Source organism: Osmerus mordax, chromosome 12 (assembly GCF_038355195.1).
Source record: "Osmerus mordax isolate fOsmMor3 chromosome 12, fOsmMor3.pri, whole genome shotgun sequence".
NCBI classification, from domain to species: Eukaryota; Metazoa; Chordata; class Actinopteri; order Osmeriformes; family Osmeridae; genus Osmerus; species Osmerus mordax.
Window position 1 is genome coordinate 15,216,028 of NC_090061.1, and position 26,062 is coordinate 15,242,089.

A 26,062-nucleotide genomic window follows, 5' to 3' on the forward strand; every position below is an offset into this window, starting at 1 on the left:
CTTAACTTGCGTGACATCATACCGTTCGGAGAATACAGTACTCTGTTTGTCATTGATAACATGCGGATTAACGCCTACAAGCAAGGTGGCTAGGAGACAATACCAGTGATGTTTACAGTCATCAACGATAACACAAAAAGGGTCCTGACCAACGACCTGTGTAAGCTTTCTTCAGAGTGGCATGTCGACATTAACGGTGGATCCTATATGAAGATAGCAGGCACCGATGTCGTACCTTTCAAACGCAACCCATCGGTTTATGACGTCGAGCACAGACAGGCTTTTGCCAACGTCTTGGCTTTCATGATGTCAAACAGCCTGTGGGCCTCAGACAGAGCCAGAGGGGCTTTTGACAAGAGTTTGAATTCACATGTGACATGTGTTCAGGAATCAGACTTGCTTGCGTCGTGAAAGGACCAAGTGGATTACAGTCGTTCAATTTCCCACAGTGTGCCGACAGCTACGTTTGCATACCTTCCCCGCGACCCGAAATTGACAAGGATTACGAGGCTCTAAGAAATATCCTAGCACTCTTACGATCCGCTTCCCTTGACAACCTTGACATTTTCAAACTTTTCACTCTGGAGATGGCCTCCGATAGAGGCTTTGAGGACCTCAACTGTGCACATTTTCCTCCTAGGCATATTTACACGGGGGGTATTGTAAGCCCATATGTGTTGATGAAATACATCACCTCCTTTTACCAGACAATGAGTGAGTACGCTGACAACATCGCCATCATAGACGAAAATACACCTCATATCAAAGTATTAATCGAAAGTCCCTCTGACAATATAGGTGAAATCACCGGTTGTTTGTCCCTTACACTAATCTACGGATTAACCCTCTCGGCCATTTATACCAAAATCACCAACGGTCTGCGTCGTGAGGAAGAATTTGATGAAGAAGAAATCTACAGTCATGCAACTTTCACACAGTTGAGCACGGATGTGTTGGTTAGGAGAACCCGGTTGAATTTCATGTTGAAGAATCACATGTCCTTAAAGGATTGGTACGACTTCTACTATGGGTGAAAAGTGAAGCTTTCGACGCTAAATGACATTTCTAATGTATATGAATAAAGACAGCATATCTCCGAAACAATGTTGCTTTATTGAACAAAATTGTTGAATGTACCTGAAACTCACAAAGCATGTTGTATTGGTTTAATTTTAAAAGTGTATCGATTTGTTCAAGTGGTATTAAACAAAATTGTTAAACAATCACACAGGTCTTTCTTGAATGCTCTCTAATAAATGCGTTGATTTTGTCTTGAACTTGTCTTACCATTCCCTTTATTGACTGAGACAAGATGAGTGTTTTATAACTGAATAGTTAAGATTTGCTCACCATGATTGCCTCAATGCACTTCATTAAAATGGTGAGTGTGTGTCTTATATGAAATAACCATCTGCTGTGTCAAGTTACAGTAGTAGGCAGGTCAAATATATGCTAGTCATTGCTGCCATATAGTTCAGAATTAACACCTCAAAATCATTGCACATCTATCCCATTTTCTATCTTACACTAGTGTCAGTAGGCCTATGTATAATACGGACGATCATACAAACGAGTAAATGGCTCGTGATACCATTTCTCAAACCATGGACTCTCCAACCATGGACTCAGTTTCATTTGGTTAGCCATGGAACACTATAAGTTGGCATATTGCACACTTGCAAGTGCAGACGACCGTTTGCCTTAATAGGAACTTTCTTACATCAACTCTGCTCACGATTCGAAATGTAAGCTAACCGCGTCAGAGGCTCACCGTCCAACGTATAAAACCATGTCGAAATCCAGTATCATTGATATTGCAGCCGACGGAACCTGGGTCAATTTGGAGGTTTCAGAGACGATTGAATTGGTGTTAACTTGGATCAAAATCAACGGTTCGAATCAAAAGAGGTTTTTGCTGAAAGAACATGACTCTGTGCGTATGCTGTACTGGAAATCCGACCGTGTCGTCGATAGCTACAAACATTTTATAGAATTGCACATCAAGAAACCTGGTTCAGGGGAGACGTATTTTTATACAGATTCTTTATATAAACCTGTAGTGTACCACTTTGAATATCTGGGTTGAAATGTACAAGTGAATATGATACATGAGAAGTTGTGACTTTTCAGGGGCAAAGTGATATTATAGGTATCTACCAATTTATAAAAACCCAGACTCTTCACTCATGAGGCTTATGAACATGGAATTTGGAATTTACAGCTCAGATGTCCTAAGCGATTCAATTATCTAGAAAGATATAATAGATAACATCCTCAATGAAATGTACATTTTAAAATGAGGATCCTTGGGAGGTAACAAGACATAATGGATGCCGAGTTGAAAGTGATATGTGTAAATGTGGTATATGACAAATTCTCAAACAGTTGTGATGTGAACATTAGTATGTCATGCTACAATTTCCAGATCATACGTTAGATTACATCACACGTCCCCGACGAGTCGCCAAGTGAGGACTTGTCGATGAATTTTACAACACCATCACGCACACATAACCCATATTCTAATCCCTGTCTCGGACACTTCAGCTACCACATTTGACAGGTGTACTTCATTGTCTTGACCATCAATTCACAATCTGCCGCAGTCCAGTGTTCAGCTTGGGTCTTCACTGCGACGGTTGTAAAATCGGCCAACTCCAGGCCGATTTTGTGATAATCGTTGCATTTTGGACATGAGCAACCTCTTACATTCCAGAGAAGACTCTTCATCTTTTTACACCATGACGAAAAACACTTGTAGTTGGTTACCACTCCGGTCATCAATTTCTTAATCCCCAGCATTTTAGGAATATAGTTATAATCTGTCCCACATAGTGCCATGAAAAACACCTTTTCCATTTGCTCCGTCTCATTTCGTGTTATATTTCCTTTTATTTGCATGAAAAAATGCCGTCCAGCTTGTTTCAACTTCAAAAAACGTCCATAACTACCCTGTGGCACCATCCCCCTCCTGTACGCAGTACTTAACCGTTTGAGGCCATCCATGACTTTTTTGTTGTTGACAACCCCATTTTCTGTGCTGTTGTCTAGGTTAAACTCAGTGGCTGCCTTCTCCTCCAGACATGACATCTTCATCTTCTTATTGTTGACAACCCCATGTTCTCTGCTGTAATCTAGGTTAAGCTCAGTGGCGACCTTCTCCTCTAGACATGACATCTTCCTCTTCGTACCAGTGGACGGAGGTTCATTCGAATCATACCCTGAAAGCACACTCTTGTCAGATGTAAGGTCTAGTGTTTTGAATATTTGACCAACTGTATTGTTACTGACACAACTTTCGACGACTCCCCCCGACGTTTATAATATTGCTGTTATTATACATTTCAAAATAACCTTGAGTGTCTTGTTGTTACAACCCATCTGTCAGTATAGCCCGCAGGAACACAGAAAGCAGTCAGACCCTCTAGAAGAGACGCTGTCTAGGACAGACGCTGTCTGAGTTGTTATGTAGTAGATGTTTTGTTATTGTTATTATGTCTCGATGTAGATGATTGAAGTACTGTGTGTTAGTGTGAATAAAGTACAATGGAACTGTACCACATCACGTTTCGTTTTTATTCACTTACAACCAACATAAAAAGGTTATGTCTATTAACATGTAAACTTACAATGAATTGGTTTCATGTGACAGTGCATATTTATCCAGGCTACATTCACTTTTTATCACAAACAGGGAAGCTTTGCAGGCGAGGCAGTGGTAGACTGTGTCAAGATGATCATTCTTGAAGAAATTATAGACCTAGCAACCGATCAGATGCCTAGTGAATGACAGAAATGTTTGTTATCACTTTCACAATGACAACTTTAACAATACAGACATGACACAATGTACAAGATAACAAGAGTTGAAGAGTCCATCTCACCCAGAAAGTAAGAATAAAGCAGACATACCTAACCCTCCTGTCACTACCTACCAACATATTAACCATGGAGTCATCACAAGATGAAACACCCAAGTCACTTACATAACTAATGTGGACATCTCAACCTCTCCATCCTCCTAACAGCGTTCGTCAACTCGCAGTGAAATATTATCAACAGGCAAATGGATCAGTTTTACGATTGTCTCCTCGTAAAGAACAGGATCCTGACAAAATACGAGAAAGAAACCTTACAGAGCGTCAACGTAACATTCTATATCCACAATGATGGTGATACCATAATAGGACTTACAGACAGTCGCTTCATCAGACCCATGTACCTAGAGTTGACACACTACTATCATCTTGACGCGATATTAGCCATGGTTGCAACTTACATCGATTCAGGAGTGAAAAGTCTACATGACTATCCGGTGAGACATGTGCGATGTGAAGCAACATAAGGAGTCCAATCGTTACGATCCACTGTCACTTACAGGGATGAATACATTGTCACTTCGTAATATGGCACATTCAGGCTTACATAACAACAGCAAATGTTAGAGATCATCCCGTCGCTGCAATTTCCACAGTATGATTATACCAATGGAGTGAATAAAAGTCCTGACTAAATGACTCCTCCCCCATGCTAGAGTTTACTTTACTCAGTTGACAACTCAGACTCACAACTGACAACTCAGGGAGGGCATGTGGGGCAGTATACATGCGAACAGGCTCTGCAGACATACTTCTTACACCTACGACAAACGGAGGTCGTTTTATTGTCCTTCTTCACCGGGCAGACTTGACATCTCTTCCTCTTACTGACACAAGAGGTGACCGGTGGTGAGGATGACGGTCCTGCCGATGAGGCGGCTGCTGCGGCTGCGGGGGCTTCGTCATCATCGTCGTCAGCCTCTTCAGGTTGCCGTTGAGGTGGCGGACCACGACAACTGGCCGTCCGGAGACCTCTCACAACCGCAGCAGCCGCTGCCGTGTGGGGGACACGTTGTCTTCTTTCGATCAGCGGATCGAAAGAAGGATCGGTAAGTGCCCTACCAAGCTGTTCGAGGAAAAACTTCCTCTTGTTGCGCTTGCCAGGCATCCAGTTGGGGTTGATCTCTCTCCATATCACAAAGGCGTTGTAGGTGGAGACGTCAATCATATTGTCAAAGATGACGAGGGGCCAGCGGGCAGTCTTCCTTTTACAGCTGTAGTAAGTGACGACCTTGTCCAGATTGTCAACCCCTCCTTTGTTGCGGTTGTAATATAGGATGATGGTCGGTTTCCCGTCGTCTCTGTCGCTGATTTCGGCGTCTGTGTGGCGTGTGCTCATGAGTAAAACGTTCTTTTTTTTCTTGGCGAGGTAGGAAACTAGAGTGGTGGTGGGCGTGAAGGCAAACTGCGACGACAGCACCCGTCGCCTGTTTTTCGCTAGCAGCTCAGTCGGGAGCTCGGACCTGTTCTTTCGGACCGTGCCAACCATGGTCATGTTTCTCGTCGTCATGAGCTCTCGTCCGAGTTCGTAAGAGGTGAATAAGTTGTCACACGTGACATTGCGATCCTTCAGGCCCTCTGTCATATCGAGCACGACGCGCATCCCCAGGTTCCTCTCCGGCGCTCCGTCGCTCAACTTCCCGGTGTACACTTGCATCTTCCAAGCGTAGCTTGATTTTGCATCGCACGCGACCCACGACTTGATCCCATACTTTGCCGGTTTACTCGGCATGTACTGCCTGAAAGGACACCGTCCTCTGAACGCGACCAGTTGTTCATCAACGGTCACTTCGGGCCCTGGGTCGTAGAGGCGGGGTAATCTCTCTACCCACATATCCCAGACCTCTCGTATCGCCGCCAACTTGTCCGTGGCGCGTCTCGCCGCTCGTGTCCCACGGTCGTCAAATCGTAGCGTTGACGAGTACGTGTAAAAGAGTTTGAGCGGCATCGTAGCACGGAAAATCACTCTGCCGCTTTGTGCATCCCATAGACTAGCGGCTGCTTCGCCTCGGGACTTGTACACCCCCGCCAGGATTAGCAGCCCTAAGTAGGCGCGTAGGTCAGTGGCGTCCATGAATTTCCACTCCTCTCCACGTTTCACATTACATTTACATTTACATTTAGTCATTTAGCAGACGCTCTTATCCAGAGCGACTTACAGTAAGTACAGGGACATTCCCCCGAGGCAAGTAGGGTGAAGTGCCTTACCCAAGGACACAACGTCAGTTGGCATGACCGGGAATCGAACTGGCAACCTTCGGATTACCAGCCCGATTCCCTCACCGCTCAGCCACCTGACCACTCAGCCACCTGACTCCTGACTCAGATAGCCTTCGCGATTTGTCTCGTCCAAGGTCACTCTTTCGATTTGTGGCGTGACAAAGAGTAAAAACGTGGAGACCATGTCACGGGCGTGGGAAACGGTGTAAGCTGTGGGTCCGGGGGGCCTCTCTGTGTTTTTACGCTGCGGAGCGGGGCAGTCACACACGGAACCGAACACCATTTGGTTTTGCCGTTTTTTGACACGAAAGTATCTGGGACTTGGTCCTCGTGAGGATCACTGTCGGCTTTGTCTTCTTCGGGCACCGACAGGTCGCGGCGTTCTGCGTTGCGCTCTTCTCCGTCTTCTTCTTCTGACACATTCTCTGCGTTGCGCTCTTCATCGCCTTCTTCTTCTTCTTCTGACACATTCTCTGCATGGCGCTCTTCCGCGTCTTCTTCTTCTTCTGACACATTCTCTGCATGGCACTCTTCCGCGTCTTCTTCTTCTGACACATCCTCTGCCTCCTCTTCAGAGTCAACCTGCTCGACATTTGCAAACATCTGCTGTAGAACTTGCAGCGCAGTAAAATCATCAGCCATAGCTGTGTGACTCTAGACGACGGCTGCTGGCCTGACCCTAACCCGCTGAATGTATGTAAGTAGTAGCACTTTCCCAGACATCCTCCTCTCGCACTCAATGTCCAAGCGCTCAGTATTCGCTCATTTAGTTGCAGGGGTGGGTGATGGGTGCTCATTTCCTCCGACAGAGACGGTGGGGGGTGGGGGGGGGGGGTGGGGGTGGGAACTAATTTGTCCGACCGAGATGAGGAAGTGTATTCTTCCAACCGGGATGAGGAAGTGCATTTCTACCACAGAGACGAGGGGGGAAGGGAACTCATTTATCCGACCGAGATGAGGAAGTGTATTCTTCCAACCGGGATGCGGAAGTGCATTTCTACCACAGAGACGAGGGGGGAAGGGAACTAATTTATCCGACCGAGATGAGGAAGTGTATTCTTCCAACCGGGATGAGGAAGTGTAGTCCTCCTACCAAGACTTGTATGGGCTCTGGGGGTGAATGTGAGAGATATTAAACTCCACTGAAGGGAGAAGTGTACTCAGCTCCGCTCAGCAGAGGAGACAGAGACCCAGGCTCCTCTCAATCATGTCCTACTATGAGGTATGCGGCAAGGTCTTATTCAGCTTTGTTGTTGTATTTACGTATCTATGATTTGTAGGTGTACATTGAAGGTCATTTTACAACTGCTCCCCAATGGAAGGTCCCACAGTCACAATGTGGCAGGTCTGTCTAGTTATTTGGGCTTTATCTTTAGATAAAGGATATTTATAAAAAGGATAAAGGATCATTATAGTCTGGAAAGTTGGTCTCAGCAAATAGAAAGATGATTGTGCAACTTAAAAAATATATGTTTGGTCAAGAATCTTTTCAGTTCAATTCAGAACAGTCATCATGTCATCCTTTTTATCAAGGCAAGTTATGGTGGCTTATGGTGAAACTGCTTATTCTATCTCACTTCATCTACTAGTGTCTTTCTATGTATCTCATGACTGTTGCCATCTCTCTCCCCCTCCTATCCGTCTCTCTGTCTCTCCCTCCCTACAGCATATTGTGTTTGACTATGACATAAACGACACTGGTTCTGGCGACTTGGGGCTGGCTCTGGAGGATCCGCGTGACCTGGATCAAGTTATAACCCCTGACCTCCAGAGAGTGTTCCTCCCTGTGGTCTACGGCTTCATCTTTGTCCTGGGCATCACTGGGAACGGCCTGGTGTTGATGGTGCTTGGCTGCCAGCGCAGTTGAGAATAAAGAAGACGATGACAAAGATGTTATATTAGTTTAGTCCTTTAGTAAGTTTAGTTAGTTACTTTGTACATTTTAATCTTTTGAAAAAGAAAGAACGAAAGATCCGTACATTCGTTTATTAAATGCACCTTCCTGTCACAGTAAATTCATTGTTTGTGTTACAACACATTACATGGCGGATAAAACACATTCTGATTCTGATGTAGAAGATGCCACACAAAATGGTTTTATCTGATTGTCCCCAGGTCAAAATTGAGTCTGACAGACCGCTACCGGCTGCACCTCTCTGCTGCCGATCTTCTCTTTGTGCTGACGCTCCCGTTCTGGGCAGCGGATGCCGCCCTGACGGACTGGCGTTTCGGATTAGGCACCTGTGTGGCCGTGCACGTCATCTACACAGTGAACCTGTATGGGAGTGTGCTCATCCTGGCCTTCGTCAGTCTGGACCGCTACCTAGCTGTGGTCAAAGCAACAGACGCGCACACCTCACGCACGAGACAGCTACTGGCACGGAGACTGGTGTTTGTAGGTGAGCTACGTCTCTAGCCTCATCCCTCTCTCTATCTCTCTCTCTCTCACAACGTGCCCATGCTTCAGATGTATGCACAGGGGTACATCTTCACTTGTATTCTCCATCTCCTGATCTAACCACCGAATCTCCTCTTTGTCTCCCCTCACCCCCTCTCCTTTCCAGGAGCCTGGTCGCCTGCGTCTCTCTTGGCCGTGTCAGACATAGTGTTTGCCAGGACTTGGGAAGCAGGAGATGGGACGATTGTGTGCCAGCGCTTATACCCAGCTGACAACGCTCCTCTCTGGGAGTCAGTGCTCCACCTGCAGCTGGTGTTGGTGGGCTTTCTGGTACCGGGCCTAGTTTTGCTGGCGTGTTACTGTGTCATCGTGTCCAGGCTGACACGCATCGGGCCTCTGCAGGGGCAGAGACAGAAGCGCAGAGCTGTCAGGACCACTGTGGCGTTGATCCTCTGCTTCTTTCTGTGTTGGCTCCCGTATGGTGCTGGCATCACTGTGGATGCCCTCATGCGCCTACAGGTCCTTCCCAGGGGCTGCAGTCTGGAGGTGGTGCTGAGTGTGTGGCTGGCGGTGGCTGAACCCATGGCATTTGCCCACTGCTGTCTAAACCCGCTGCTGTACGCCTTCCTGGGGGCGGACTTCAAGAGGTACGCCAGACAGGAGGACTCAACACTGGGTCTCCTCATCTCCAGTATGACAAGCCCACCTCCTAGACGCCCAGGAACCTCTACTACCACAGAGTCTGAGTCATTTAGTCTACACTCCAGCTAACAGAATATGGGTGTGGATGTAGGTGTGGGTTGGATGAGGGTGTAAATGCTTTGTCCTATATATGGGAAGAGGGTAGTCTGCTGATCCATGACTTTGTCCCTTGTCTGAAAGATAAACGTTTCTATAAATAGGGTTTGTGGGTCACTAATGTTGTTGTTTTTAAGTTTGTTTATATACAATAAAATTTCGAAATGAAATGTTCTCACTTTTTGTCTTACTCTTCCTGTCTCTCAGAGTTGTCAGTATGTATGTGTGTGTGTATGTGTGTTAGTTTCAATTATTTTGGAGGTGTTCAACCTCCCTCCATCCCAGTTAGTGCTGGTAGTCTTGGATGTGTCTATATCACTGTCATCATCATCACACACACTGATAATATGTAAATTCTGGAGAAGGCAGGCCGGAAGGAGTCACGACAAAGGAAAAGAGTTGACTTTGGTTTATTAGTCGAGCAGCCCGGATCAAACAATCAGTTCAAGACGAGCTGATGGCATGAGTGAGAACTCTGTCTCTCAGTTGTGCTTAAATACATGAGTTGGACATTACATATATAGAATGACACAGAATTGCTTCCTTAACGGGTCTTCAGTGGTCAAAGTATTGCCACCCGAGAACATTCAGCAGGTGAAGTGGTCGTTAATCACATAAGCCTTATTTGTACATGATTTTCCTCACTGTCTCCCCTCAGTCTGGACTGCATGCTATATTCTGCTCAGAGGGGGCGTCGCTGTATGACCTCTTGACCTTACAGAGACACACGCTGTACGTGTATCCAGAAACTCTGCCTTACAGTTCCTTCCTCTTTCTATATTTGTAAATCAATTTTAAGTGATTTGCATCCTGCGAAACCTCTCTACAAATGTCTAATAAGCCTGCACCCTTTAAATCACTATGGAATCAAGTTGAATTCCCATCACAATTATCAATGATGCATGAGTTATCAGCCATCTGTAACCTATACTCGCATAACCAAAATCCCACTCCACACTTGACAAAGAGTGAGTAAAAGATCATGCGGCTAATCTACTCTACACTTCACACTTAGACAATCACTTGGTCAAAACTCCTTTCCGGTTAAGGATAAAATCACCAAGTGTCATCTAGCGTGACAAAACTAATTCACAACACTCACATGCTAAATATACATAACTCTCAACAAAATTATTACTTCACCCCTAAATAGTATTACTTAATACATCCCTACGACTAGGAAGGCTGTAAACCTTTTTAAAATGTAATTAAAATTAACATCACACGCAAACAAGTTCCAAGAAAGAGAATGTCTTCTATTCGTGGTTCAGCCGAACTCGAATGTCTCTCTTAGTCAGGATCTTTCCGTCTCCTGTCCTTCTCCATCTGTTTGACTCAGTTGCAATCAGAATTAGACATTTCATGACATGCAACACTATCTCTCTCAATCAAAATTATCGATGGAATCTATGGATGAGAATGAACTTTCAGAAGAAGTATCAGAACGACCTTTAATAGATTTGATGTTAACCGCAATATTACCCGTGGTGATAACCGGCATGTTTGTAATAGAATGTAAAGATTTCACAATTAGGGCCCGAAATATTGGAAAACAGCAACTCATGATCACTACAACAAGAATGATTACCACAAACACAGGTGCTAAAATACCTATAATCCATGCCACTAGAGAATTTCCTTTGAACATGTTAGCTACGACATCCAAGATCTGATTATTATGATATCCTCCTAACACTCTGGCTTCTCGATTGGTTCTCACAATATTATTTTGTATGTCTCTGATATTATCAATAGCTTTAGACAAATTGCCAAGACCTTCAGATTCAGATGGAAGATATGTACAACATGAATCATCTCCCACAATAGCACAAACACCTCCCTGTGCGGCTGTGATTGCGTCCAGAGCAATTCTATTGTTTATGGTAAATTCTCTAATTGCAGCAACTTCAGCTCCCAACGCCTGAAATCCCATAAGTGTGGCATTAGCTACTCTCGCGACATCATGACGAGTTAATGCTATCATGTAATGATTAGAATATTGAAGTTCAGTATTCCAGAAGATGGTCATGAATACTAGCTGAGTGCGTGTAAATATCCTGAAATCACGAGGTAGAGCACTATACCTGTCAGCCAAATCAGTTGCATCAGTATTTTGCAAATGTACATAACCCATAGTTTCCGTATTGGAACGCTTAGCTCTTGAACCAGTGCGATGATGGGTCATGAATTCAATAGGTTCAACTACATACAATAAATCATTAATTGTGCACACTCCACAAAGACCTCTGAATAAGGGCGGTAGGCTCGTCCATACATTCTCACCACAACACCAATTAAAGCCTGGAATGGGCGGAGTTCCCATTGCAGTAACGTGATATCCCAATCCCGGATACTCAAAAATGCTCTGACACTGGGTGAGTCGCAAGAAACCTACGTCTTTGGCTCCACGAGAATCCTTTTCTACTCCTCTAATGCATACTTCATAAATGGAGGACGAATAAATGTTAGCTGAAACTTTAGTAGGAACAATAGATAAATCATTAGACAAAGAAACTATATGTTTTTTGTAGAATATTGTACATCCTACTAATGATGGCAACTCTTTAGGGACAGAGAATATAGTAGCATGAGAATTCTGTAAATCTGGTTTGCTTCCCTGATTTAGGGAAATATTGGAATAGATAATATATTGTGACATCATGTTTAATAATTCTTTGGCTTTGACTACCATATTTCTAGCTTTGGCCACATAGATGTTATTCAGCAAAATAATCGGTCGCAATGGAATCTTTGAATTAGGTTGTTCACCTAGCAAAGGATGTCTTTGCAATACGTACTGATACGCGAGAAGGCACATGGATGGTAATCCTTCAGAACCTTGAAGTGGAACTGTCCAATAAAGAAACAATTCTTCAGTTGATTGCGGTAACATGGAACACGCATAGCAAGAATTAGGAGTCAGTTTCCGAACTCTACTTTTGAGAGCGCTATACCATAAATTAGATGCAAAAGGATGGTCTTTATTGACTGGCATATCCTCATCTGTGTATTTTACTTCATCATTTTCTTTGAAGGGTCCAGATATATCATTAGGTGAAATTTCTGGCCATGATGTGGGAATTGGAACTCTCCCAAATACAGTACTAGGTGGTATCCAATAGGGAGCACATCTACCTTTCCAATAAAGTGGAAGATAAGTGTAAAGGTTGTTATCACAAAGCCAAATCATGAGATCAGTAGCAGGCCATGGATGAAGTGTTCCCAGGAAGATCCTCTTATCTGGACAACCTTGAGTAAAACCCATCTCATGCACTGTTTTAACGCCTTGAGTATAACTTAGACAAGTTACAGGTGCCTTCATTCGTGTAGCTTTAATAACTATTGGTTGAATATTGTCATAAGCATCCAAATCTCTCTGGACTAGAAACTTAGGAGTGAGCTTCTTCCAGAAAGCATTACAGTACTCAACAGTAACTGTGCTGGGCTCGGTAAACATAAGTGCTTTAGTATTAACACGTCTTCACCGTCAAGTGATTCGTACTCTGCCTCAATTGCTAGCGTTGTTTCCGTCATGTTAAGGTATTCCACTTTCTGAACATAGAATGGTTTTCTTCCTGTTGTCATCAATGGATAAATTAAACAAATCATGTCTGATTCATTCATAGGAATATGATTCTGTACTTCAACTCCAAGAATGCTTGCAGGTGTTGGAACATTACATCGTACATGTGTACTAACATGCTGATCATAAGAGTTAGAATGTTCACTTAATTCTTTTTGAACCACTATCCCTGCCTTGGTATCATCCCATGAATCATCATCCGAATTAGTAGGGTGTTCGAGCATGACCGCATAATTGACCGTAATCAACGCCAGAAGAGAGATGATGCTGCGCACGACCACGAATTTGGTTCGGGTTCTCTGTGGAGTATCCCCCATCCTTTTTTCTGGTCTCATGATCTTTCTCACGGTTCTGTCACTGCCAATGTCTTCACTTCTATACATCATGAAACAAAGAGAGAAGAACAACACCATATCCATACTCATGATAATGAAATATTAATATGGAGGCGAGAAATATTACCCATCCTTTGATGTTCTGTCTACTGTATCCTATACGTCCTATACTGCATTCGCTATAGGAGGTGCTTTTCGAAGTCGAGATGCATGAATCCATTGGGGTTGACCTGTAAGAACAGCTGTTCTGGTTGCCAAAAGAACCTGTGTCGGAGGTCCAAATCTTGGCTGGTCCTGCTGAGCCAATGTTTTTAAACTGCGTACCAAAACATAATCACCCGGCTGAAAATTATGAATACTCTGATCACCTGGAGTAGGAAGAGAATCTGTTACTTGTTGGTTAATGTCAGACACAAAAGACCACAACTGTTTCACATACTGTTGTTGAGTCTCCTGCAACAAAGTTAAATCATTTGCTGGTGTCTTGTCCATCAGCACTCCTAGAGGAAAAGGTCTAGCCATCAAAACTTCATGAGGAGCAAATCCTGTGCCTGAATTTGCCATCGCTCTGATTGATAGAAGCACCTGTGGCAGAGCATCTATCCAAGTTGTCTGATGTATTTTCACCAGTTTTTCTTTAATGGTCCTATTTGTCCTTTCCACTTGTGCTGAGCTTTGAGGATTATAAGGAATGTGAAATGTCCAATTAATCCCTAATGCTGCTGCTAATTGTTTGGTTACTCTAGAAGTAAAAGGAGTTCCATTGTCAGAGTCTATTCCATTTGGTATTCCAAAACGAGGGATAACATGTTCCATTAAACACTTAACTACTGTTTGAGCGTTTTCTTTTCTCGTCGCAAAGGCTTCTGGCCATTTTGAAAATCGATCCACTATCACTAAAAGATACGAAAGTCCTCGACACTTGGGCATGTGAGTAAAGTCTATCTGTAATTGTTGGAATGGACCTTCAGGTTTCGGCAAATGATCTCTTTTTGCCGGATTGACGTGTGGATTACAACGAGCGCAGATTAAGCATCTCTTAACAAAATCTCTAACTTGTTGTTCTAGTCCAATTGTAAAGAACAATTGTGAAATATAGTGCATAATGCTTTTATACCCCACATGGGTAACGCCATGTACATAGGATATTAAGGATTCATACGCTATTTTTGGTAATGCTATTCTATCATCTACAGTTTTCCATAAACCATCAATGTGCTTTGTGCATCCTTTCTTCTCCCAAAGTAAAACTTCGGATGGCATTGCCTGATTCTGAAACGATATTAAGTCATCAATAGTAAACGGAGGATTTGATATTTGAATATTCATGAAAGAATGATTCATCCATGGTGGGAAGGAAGCATTTAACGCTGCATGTTTTGCATGCTTTTCGGCTAAGTTATTACCTTTTGCAATCTCAGAATCTGCCTTTGAATGACCTGCACATTTTACTATGGCAAGGTTAGTTGGCAACATCATAGCATCTAATAGTCCTTTTACTAAATCTGCATGTTGTATGGGTCTTCCTGCAGTAGTTACAAAACCTCTGTTTTCCTAAATCTTACTGAAGTCATGTGCCACTGAAAATGCATATTTGGAGTCTGTATATGTGGTAACCGATTTATCTTTGTCATATATACAAGATCTAGTTAACGCTATTATTTCTGCCGCTTGAGCCGAAGAAACAGGTAATCTATGGGCTTCAATACAATTTCCTAAATCATCCACTATGGAATATCCGGAAAAAATAGTTTTATCATCTGGTCGCATTGCTGAACAAAATAGGACAAAATCATTATTTTCCAAAGCTGTTTGTTGCAAGTCCGTCCTAACACTGGATGTAGAATTAATAATGTCCATGCAATCATGAGGAGCTACGTCCTCTGGTTCTGTTCCATGCAATAAAGATTTGAGATGCACAGCTGGATTAGTGTGTGTGGCCGTGGAAATAGTCAAATTTTGAGTTCCTGTCAAAATGTGTTCGTAATTACTACGTCTTTGACTCGTCATATGTTGTGTCGTAATATTCACTAAGATAATGTTCACGGTATGTGAAGTGTGTAATATCATGGGATGTCCGAGAACTATTGTTTGTGCCTTTTCCACCATTAAAGCAGCGGATGCAACAGCTCTTAAACAGGGAACCATACCCTTGACGATTAGTGGCAACATTTTACCGTAATAGGCTACTGGCCTAACTCCATTTCCATGTTCCTGTCCCAGAACTGCGGATACTATTTCACCATTGTCTGCAACGTACAGATGAAAAGTTAGTTTGTAGTCAGGTAATCCCAGTGCAGGAGCAGTACACAAGAGATATTTGATATGACGGAAGGCATGTTTCATTTCCTCATTCCATTGAATGACTTCAGGAGAGTCTTTGAGTGTGGCTTTGCGCAATTCTGCGTCATGGACTGCATACTCAGCTATCCAATTTCTGCAATAGTTCACCAGTCCTAGGAAAGACAACATCTCAGTTTTGTTCCTTGGTCGTACAATGTCCTTAATGCTGTTCACTCTTTCCTGTGACAAAAATCGACAGCCATCCTTTAAGATGTATCCCAGGTAGTTTACTGATTCTTGACAGAATTGGAGTTTAGCAAGTGAGGCCCGGTGTCCACCTGCTGCCAAATGTTTCAGCAGAGCTATTGAATCTGAGACACATTCTGTCTCATTTCTTGCCGCCACTAGAATGTCGTCCACATATTGCAATAAGGTCGAGTTACATGGGAGTGTTAATTGTGCCAGATGCCTATTAACCATTGCGCTATAAACTGCTGCTGAGTCAACATAACCCATTGGAAGGCGTGTCCAAATATACTGTTGTTGTTGAAATGTGAATGCCAATAATGGTTGGGTGTTTTTATGTATTGGAATTGAAAAATATGCTGATGAGAGATCAACAACTGTGTACCATTTAGAGTCAGCTGGTAAGCTGTTAGTATTGAATTAATATCAGGTACTATAGGTGAGATAGGGATGACTGCTTATACTGACTGCAATACTCAAACTTAATTGTGGTATTTCAGATGGTGTATCTGTAACATGAAATTGTGGGGCATTAATGATACATTTAACATTGTCCAGATCCATCGCTACACAGCGTCACTTATCCCACATGAAATTAGCTGATGATTCTTTCTGCTGTGTGTCCTGCGGTACCATGATTGGCCTCTGAGGAGTCGCATTCCATGGTAGGGAGGGGCGAGTTTCTCTCTGAGCATGAACACCTCTCTCTTCATCCTGCATTCTTAAGAGACAATCTCTGAATCTATGACCTTGTCTGCGGCAGTATCTACATGTGCTCTTATTTCCTCGGAATGGTCTTTGTCCATTCCTATTGAAGTTGGAACAACCTCTATTTGGGGTGGAATTGTCCATGTTAAAACGTAGATTCCTCTGATCCCCAGAATTTTGATATACCGCTTCATTATTATTAGTCAAGGGTAGGTCCAATTGTACTGCCTGAAATCGAGACGATTGAACATTAAACAATCCAACTGCCTCCAATTCCCGTATCTTTCTCATCAATCTCACTGGACTTAATGAAAACAAATCTGGTGCAGACAACTTAAGAGTGTAGGCTGATCTAGGATCTAATCCATTCAAGAACATACTAACGAAAAAAGTATCTTCAGCGTCGTTAATATCTAATTTTGCGTCATCTTTCCATGTTTTTTGAAATCGATTAGCATATGCGGAAACGGTCTCATCTGATTTACGTTTGCAATTGAGTACCTGTGTCATGTCACGTTCCTGGAATGCGTGTTTTTGTAAGAAGTCAGATACTTCAGCGATGTGGTCTTGTTTATGCGCATGCGTCAACCATGGATGGGCACTGTCCTCATATTCAGGGTTGTCAAATTCAACAGATAAAGTTGGACAGGCTTCTATCAATGTCTCTAATTTTACGTTTGGCATTAACGTAGTTAGAATGTATCGTGAATCTTTTCCACTTAACAATGGGCCCATAAAAGTACCTTGTCCATTACATTGCTGTTCCCTTGTTCTAGACTGTAGCAAGTCCAAAATTTCCTGTCGACATTTTAGTAAACCATGCTCTGACATGCATGTCATTACACCGTTTATATCTCTGGGGGAAACTGGGGACTGTGGATCCAATTTGACATTATGCTTGTTTTGATATGCTTCTACTGCACCAACAAAAGTGTCCAACAACACACCAGTAAACCGATCGATATGAGCGTCAACGGTCTTTTTCTGTTTCAACAGGTGAAATATCTTTTTGAATTCTGCCTGTACACTTTCTTTGGTATATCTTAATTGTTCATCCTGGATCCGTCTCCTGTCACCTTTAAATTTCCGATTTGCATTATCAAAAGCCTTGTTGCAGTTATCAAGCCACATGTTAATACATTGATCACGCCATTTTTCAGAAGTTCGTCCTGACATTCCCCGTGGAAGGACATATGTGGCAGTAGCGCGGGGACTAGTATGTGTTTTAGATTTTTCAACAGAGCCGGAGTCCAGAAAAAGCCAGTCGTACATGTCATTCATTTCATTGTCGTAAGCGGGGGGGTCGTTGAAAGCGGATATCTGAGGGTACAGAGAGTTGACAGCGCCTGTGGTGTGTTTGTCTATAGGCATTCCAGGCTGAGCAGACATTTCATGTTGCTCCATAGCAATATTAGTCAATTTACTTAGCTTCTTTTTCATTTGTTTTTCCTTTTTTGCTATATTTGCTGGCCATTGATCACCCATCAATTCCCAGGCATTAAATACCTCGCGCATGTAATCCGTATCCAAATCAGAATCACTGACAGCCAGATTATCAATAAGATATTTACGAGCAATCTGCAACTGGTGTTTATCAAACGTGCCCTCAAGCGGTATTTGTCCGTCTGTCCATTTAAACAGATTAGTCAAATATGGTTCAACATAAAAGAATCCGACTTTAGTGAGCATCCATTCCCTAGGCGAAATGTCTGTTAAACTTGTATTTGAAACTTGTTTCAACTGTGGATTCGTTTTCAATAATTTTGACATTGCCTTGCGTTCTTTCCGTGGTAAATCTTTCTCAGTCTTAAACTTTATGACTAATGGCATATTCGATTTACTAGATTGGCTCCCCATTTTTGCATGCACGTTTATCAAAAATGTTAGTAAAAGCTAATATCCAAAGTCAGTTCCTTATATATATTTTTTTGATTCATAGGTCGTTTATCTTTTAACCCTTGTGTTATCTTCGGGTCTTTCTGACCCATCAGTCATTGTGACCCACCTTCGTATTGCGACAAATTTACCTCATACAAAAACAAAGTGAAGCATTTTCTTTTAACTGTCGGGCTGTCTCAGACCCCCCACATTGGAATGGTTAAAAGAAAATTATTTTTATTTGTTTTTGTATTGGGTAAAATTGGGTAAATACAACGATGGTGCGTTATGAACCTTTGGGTCATGTGACCCGAAGGCAGCACGAGGGTTAAGTTTTAATTATCTTTAAGAAGATATCTCTTTACGTATGAATTTAGCACTTGAATGACTGTAATTCATCATAATACGTTTTTAGTTCTTGGGAAACATTGCTCGAGTCTTACACTTCAATTTAACGTGTCTTTCAACGTTTTACTAATCACGTGCGTATCTACAACCATTAACCTAAGTTTTTATATCGTTCGAACCAGCAACGAGACTTGTTAACGGACTTTACGGTACCGGGAATCCTGCCCTTAAATTACTGACCTTCTAACCAAGTTTTGTTAGAGGTTTTTACGGTCCATACGTCTTACCATGACACATCATTTCATATGTCCTACGCAGATACAAAACTTTTTAACCAGTTATACGTCAAGCGGACCAGCCCTTGCTCATGGTTTCTGTTCGTATCTGTACCGTAGATTATCGCTTCCCAAGAAACTGTTAAGCCTTCTCGTATTTAACCACTAATTAACAGTCATCGAGTGAAATAAGATACATTTAGCCAATTCCCTATTAATTTACTAGATTACTTCAAAGTCGTGCCTCCTGCCTTCTCTTCATACAGAACTCATCCATTCCCCTTTTTATAAATATATTTTGAACAGGTTCGTTCTCTTAACAGCTATGGGACCACAGGTAAGCAGAAGTTAATATAACCATTCAAAAATGACAATAAAAGTCTGCTCACCTGCTGGCACCCTTTTTCTGAAGATCACTGTTCGGTGACGCCACTTGATAAGATGTAATTTCTGGAGAAGGCAGGCTGGAAGGAGTCACGACAAAGGAAAGGAGTTGACTTTGGTTTATTAGTCGAGCAGCCCGGATCAAACAATCAGTTCAAGACGAGCTGATGGCATGAGTGAGAACTCTGTCTCTCAGTTGTGCTTAAATACATGAGTTGGACATTACATATATAGAATGACACAGAATTGCTTCCTTAACGGGTCTTCAGTGGTCAATGTATTGCCACCCAAGAACGTTCAGCAGGTGAAGTGGTCGTTAATCACATAAGCCTTATTTGTACATGATTTTCCTCACTGTCTCCCCTCAGTCTGGACTGCATGCTATATTCTGCTCAGAGGGGGCCTCGCTGAATGACCTCTTGACCTTACAGAGACACACGCTGTACGTGTATCCAGAAACTCTGCCTTACACACACCAACTATGACTCAACTTTGACTCATGATGGTTCTAAACAAACGCATGTCAAAAGCACTGAAACATTATATTGAGAATGAAACTAGGTTTCAGACTAGTGGCTTGGAACAGGTGTATGCTTCCTCCTCCTCCTCCTTATTTTAAAATATACAAGGAGCAAAACTCATTATTACAATGCCACATTAGTGCAGGGGGCTCACAAGGACCTGGAGACAGCGCAAGGGTGATGTAATAGACAACGCAGACAACATAGCTGTGGTCAAAACGACCCCGATCAGAATCAGAATGGGTGTTTATTCGCCATGAAAGTTTGCACAGACATGGAATTTACTTTGGCAGGAGAGCCTACCTAGGCATTTACAAAAACACGTGACTTGCAACGGAAATTGGGGGGTAGACAAGCAGCATCTGGACCTGCAGCCATGGTAGGTGCTGGACACAGACCCGCCAGCCACCCTGGGGAAACAAGCAGGCGTTGGATGGGGTGGGGGGGGTGGTGATATCTGTAGTAGGTGAAAGTTAATGTGTGAGTAGGTCTGGGTTGGCGCCCTCGACCTAGGCCACAATCAGTCCGATTCTCCCTATGCAGATTGTGTTGACCAGGAGACATCCTTGGTCATGACCCGGGCAGAGACCAAACCACAGATGTCGTGGGGGGGAGGGAAGAGCAAGATAGTCTCGCTTCAGCGCTCTCCAGGGGAGTTGTTTCCCTGCGACGGCCTTGGCCAAGGCCTGTGCTGGTTACGGGGCCGAAAGTGGATAAGATTGGGGTAGTTGTTCTGACAAGTAGCCGCAACTCAATTTTCACGTCCACCCTTCACGAAGGTCTCCATGTCCTCCATCTTCCTTTGCAGAGCCGCAAACTTATCCCTGTTGTAATCAATGCTGCGTTGTAAGTTCACAGTCTGAGCTCCAACAACTCTGCCCACCGCATCAATCATGTCGGTCAGCCTAACGGGGCTTTTGATGGCTGCAGCCGTTTCCTTGATTTTCTGATTTACAAAGCCAGCGCTTATTCCAAACAGCAGAAAGCCTGTAATCATGGTTCCGAATATGAAGATGTCTTCAACGTCCTCCATGGAAAGCGCCGCTGGACACACCACACGCCAATTCTCCCACACGTCCATCGTGTAGCCAGCTACGAACGTCCCGTCCAGACAGTTAGGTTCCCCCGAACCCGAGCTTCTCTTCGAGAAGATGGTGTCAATTGTATTGAGAGACCAGCTAATTAATTCCATGCTTCTAGTTTCGGAGAGTGATGATGAGAGAGTATCTTGAGACAAGACAAGACACAGCCAAGCAGAGAAGGTCAGGGAGGGGAGGATAGAAAAATGCGACCGCCTTCGTCGAGAGCCAAAGAAGCAACCGCGCGAAGGATAGAGAAAATGTTTCACTTTGTTTTTTTAGCATGAAAGGTTAGCAAAACATAGCTGTGGGTCAAAACGACCCCGATACCGCGCGAAGGATAGAGAAAATGTTTCACTTTGTTTTTTTAGCATGAAAAGTTAGCAAAACATAGCTGTGGGTCAAAACGACCCCGATACCGCGCGAAGGATAGAGAAAATGTTTCACTTTGTTATTTTAGCATGAAAAGTTAGCAAAACATAGCTGTGGGTCAAAACGACCCCGATACCGCGCGAAGGATAGAGAAAATGTTTCACTTTGTTTTTTAGCATGAAAAGTTAGCAAAACATTCCTATGGGTCAAAACGACCCTGAGGTAGCACAAGGGTTATTGCTATCAAAAAGGTCAAGGACTTGTACTAATGTAACACTTGATATATATTTATAAATGTGTTTTTATAGTCTAGAATCTGCATCTTTATGTTTACAGACTTAAATTCGAATGTACACAGTAGAAATATAATATAGGGAAATATTAGATGTGTAAAGTAAAAAAAAAAAAAGTTGGTGTTTTGAGAATCTTAACTATCTTAATATGTTCTTAAAGGTCTATACTAGAACTGTTGAGGATGAAGATATAATAATGTAAGATTAGAAATAGTTGAGCAGTAGTGTGGTATGTGACATTTTATTGTTTTGATGCATTCTCTGTGTTTTTTAGATGCCACGTTCCAGGAAACGATCTACGGCAGCGAAGAAGAGGTGGGCTGCTCCAGAGGACCAAGGGTCCACTTTTGAGGTTAGAAAAATGAATGTGAATGAGTGAATGAGGATTCTTGACAACATAAGTGTTACAGACCCATGTTTTTAATTTTTGTAATTCAGTCTGTTTGTAGAGTTGTGGTTGTGTGTTTTCTTTTGTATTCTCCCCTCTTCCTTCCTATTTGCTGCATGCAGGTATGGTGTAGTCGGTGTTTGTTGACAGTTGACTATTCGTCTCCCTACCTCAAGACCGGCAATCAGCTGCTTATTTCCAATCAGCGGTCTAGTCGTCCACAGAAATTATTGGACTGGTTTGCTGTTTGAGATAGTTGTTTGTTTAGAGAAATCATTGTAAATGGTGTTAAGGTTTTGTTAGAATTGTTTGCTTCATTGTGCAGTCCCTTACTACACCAGTTATATTGTTCATGTTGATATATGGTATCATGTTTTATGTGTTTTGTTTTTTTCTTTTCACTCACATGGGGCTTTGGATTTGGTAAGCGGTCTTCATAGGCATACAGTCCATCATGCACAGGGCAGGAAACCTCTGTTAAGACTCTAGGTTAAAACACTAGACAAGGCTAGTTAATGTGTTTACTAGATTGGATACATTTTTGGTATTTGCTTTTCTTTGGCATCGTTAATCATTCCATTGTTTTTCTCTTGTGACAATTGTCTAATAAACATAACTTTTAGGTACGCAATTAACAATTAATGTTTCACGCATTGCCATTCCCTGTGTGTTAGGCAAAGAGGGACATAACAGTTACTGACTAATGTTTGCATTAAGGGTCAGGGTTAAAGATGTATTTTCTGAAGTGAACTGTAGTTTAGTAAAGTAGTAGTAGTAGTAGTAGTATACAAACTAGTTTATCATTTAACAGTGAGCAGACACCTCATGTGATTTCCTTAACGCTTGTTTTGTGAATGTTTAAATGCTAATTGATAGTGAAACTATTTTAATGTTGATGGCTATATACACTGTCTGAATCATTTATTAATAAATATGTCATTAATTTCATATGTCATGCTAATCAATTAAATTGTCCTTTAATGATATACTTGGAGGACTGTGTTCCTGTATTGACAAAATACAGACCATGACATTACATTGCCTTCCAAATGTTTTCCTGTTTTGTGTTGTATAAAATGTAATTGTCTTAGGTTGCTGTCACTTATTTATGCACTACCATGTGTTTGAAAAGTTTTTACTTTTTTTCTGCCCCATATTAAATAGCCATGTATTTTTTATGCCCAATATAAAAATGTGTTTGTTACTGCTAATAGCAGTAATGTACACTTGAGAAACATACCAATATAGCTTTATGAAGACTAGTCCTGCAGATGTGTAGTTATTGTTCTTTAATATTGTTTTTCAGATGCGAAGGGAGAGCAGGCGGAAAGGTGATGCTGTTGCAGCATTACAGTCTGATTTTTCTCAATCCACTGATCCCCCTTCTACCCCTTGTGATATCCCATCTCCTTCTTCATCCCCCACCCCAAGCTTCACCTACTCTGATTTTCCTCCTCTTCTGACGTCTCAGTCATCTGTCTTTAGGCCCTGTGATTCTCTGTCACAGTCTGTGCCTCTTTCGAGATGTGAGACAGAGACCTCACATTCTCATTCACAGGCCAGTGATACCCAAACTTTTCCTCTTAAATCTGCAAGGTGTGCTCCACTACCACATTGTTCTGATGGTGACTCTCACCATGTAATAAACTTTGAACAGAATACTGAACAAATCTTTGAACTAAACTCTGACAAAAAGTCTGAAATAACCTTTGACAACAGAAAGTCTGATCTGAAGCCTGACAACAAAAAGTCTGAACTAAACTTTGAGAATCTTGAACCAATACCTTCTGCTGTGTTACTGAACACCATGTATCCAAACTGTAATAACAGATATGTACAAGGATCTTTTCATCAAGGACATGTGATGTTTGGAGAAAATGCAGGTGTACAATGTTTGCCAAACAGTTTAACAGCAATTTTGATGAATGAATTAAAAGATGTGTGCACGTGGCAAAGTAGTGACGTTGATAATATTCTTGTGAATGGAAACAAGCTTTACACATTAGTGCAGAACTGCAATCAGGTAAACCATACTCATCTTTTGGTAAGTGATTTGCCAATGTCTCATGTGCTGCATCATGTTGATTTTACAAGCATTCTGTGGCATAGTAGGACTCCATGACTATGATCCACAGTTGGCAGATATGTCACTAAGCCTTTATGAAGCACTGCAGAGAGTATTACTAGGAGATGACAGCTGTTTTTTGACAATGAATAAAAGTACTTGTGCCATTATTAAACACCCCAGTGGTTATGCAGTGTTTGATTCCCACTCACGCAGCTATGATGGCCTTGTTCATCCAACAGGAAAAAGTGTTGTGTGTTTCTATCAAACTTTTGAAGATATGTACAGTCAGCACATTAACAGGCTTGCAAGATCAATGAATGCCTTTGGAAAACCTTTTGAGGTAACTGGAATCAGCGTAACAATGAGATGTGAAGACGGACCCAACGTCAACACTAAACCAGTACACAGGTCTAGTAGACGGAAACGCAAAGTCAACGCCTTGAAACCACAAGTAACAACAGAGGTATTTGTTGATGTGAATATTCATGTTCCCGAGAGCACTTTTGAAACACAGAGTGTGGTCATTCATTGCCATCACAAAATGAGAATGAGTTGTGTGAAAACAAAAGGCCTATCGATGCTACTAGTGATGAAATACTTTCGACAACAAAAAGTATTGATCTAACTGTAGACAAATATAATGAGTGTATTGATAACACACTGAATGTTATAGACTGTAGGGCTAGTGCAACAACAGAAACAGAAAATATGTGTACAGACAGAATAATAAAATATGACTTGAATGACACAACTTTGGACGATGTTGATGAAGTGTGTAAAAATACTGATGATATTGTAGTTGGTGACGTGACACTGCCAACGTGGACGTTTTCTCCCTTAACATTTATGCATCAAACTGCGTTATGTTCACAGTTAGATTTGCAAAATGTAAATGATAACCATGATTCACCCATAATTCAACAATGCACAGTATTAAGTTGTCCATGTGAATCAAAAGCTATCAGAAAAGATGGAAACTGCTTGTACCGGTCACTGGCTATGGCAATTTGCGGCAATGAAAGCCCTCACATGAAAATACGAAAAAATGTGGTAAGACGCTTAATGAAAAATGAGTTAACATTTCAAAGGTTTCTGAGAACTGAATACACCTCTGTAGAACACTACATAAAGTCTTCACGAATGATGTATGCAAACACATGGGGCACTGAATTGGAAATTATAAGTGCAGCAGATTTGTTCTGTACTGACATTTACACATTTAATTCTGATCGCTGGAACATCTACAAAAGTCTTTCAAGAACAAGTGACGATGCCATATATTTGAACCATGTCAATGGAAATCATTATGAATTGGTAACTTGTGTAACAGATACACATTGTGAAGGTGCATGCGCATCATTGTGCCAAGCAAAAAAAGCTATGCCAAAGTGTAATGTAAATTTGAGGAAAAGGTTAACAACTGGTAAAATACAACCAAGTCAAGATAAAGCTGCCATTAAGAAGCAAAAATATCAGAATGATATTCAATTCCGACGGAATTGCAAAATGTTGCAACAAAAATTATATGCGACGGATGATCAATTCAGAAAAACAAAATTGCAGTCCAGCCAAGATCAGTACAGAACAGATGAAGACTTTCAAACTAAAGTTAAAGAATACAGTCAAAGGAAATACAAATGTGATGAAGACTTTCAAACTAAAGTTAAAGAATACAGTCAAAGGAAATACAAATGTGATGAAGACTTTCAAACTAAAGTTAAAGAATACAGTCAAAAGGAAGTACAAGTGTGATGCAGATTTTAAAACGAAAGTTAAAGAATTTAGCAAGAATAAATACAAATGTGATGCAGACTTTCAAAGCAGTGTAAAAACACAAGGCATGCAAACATATATTTATAAGAAATCAGACATATTCCATGGATTTTGTCATTGAATCCTTTAGAAAAAATGTCAAAACAGGCCCTCAATTTGTTTGCTCAGTTTGTCATCGCCAGCTTTTTCGAAAGCATTGAAGTCATTGAATGTAAACATGATACGTACACAACC

The 26,062-nt window shown here is 41.9% G+C and overlaps 1 protein-coding gene and 1 pseudogene across 1 annotated transcript; one reads left to right on the forward strand and one right to left on the reverse strand.

The window, feature by feature from the left end:
* Positions 1-257: 257 nt before the first annotated feature.
* Positions 258-6,740, reverse strand: LOC136953763 (piggyBac transposable element-derived protein 4-like; annotated as a pseudogene).
* Positions 6,741-7,305: 565 nt separating this feature from the next.
* Positions 7,306-9,292, forward strand: LOC136953982 (C-X-C chemokine receptor type 4-like). Its single transcript, XM_067247489.1, has 4 exons — positions 7,306-7,320; positions 7,765-7,955; positions 8,214-8,497; positions 8,663-9,292. The coding sequence occupies exons 1-4, from the start codon at positions 7,306-7,308 to the stop codon at positions 9,265-9,267; spliced, it is 1,095 nt and encodes a 364-aa protein (XP_067103590.1). The 3' UTR covers positions 9,268-9,292.
* Positions 9,293-26,062: the final 16,770 nt, after the last annotated feature.

Excerpts from the sequence above, each read along its gene's own strand:
- LOC136953982 (XM_067247489.1), top strand. Across the intron at positions 7,956-8,213 it reads TTGATGGTGCTTGGCTGCCA|GTCAAAATTGAGTCTGACAG; the intron begins GCGCAGTTGAGA and ends GATTGTCCCCAG. Across the intron at positions 8,498-8,662 it reads ACGGAGACTGGTGTTTGTAG|GAGCCTGGTCGCCTGCGTCT; the intron begins GTGAGCTACGTC and ends TCTCCTTTCCAG.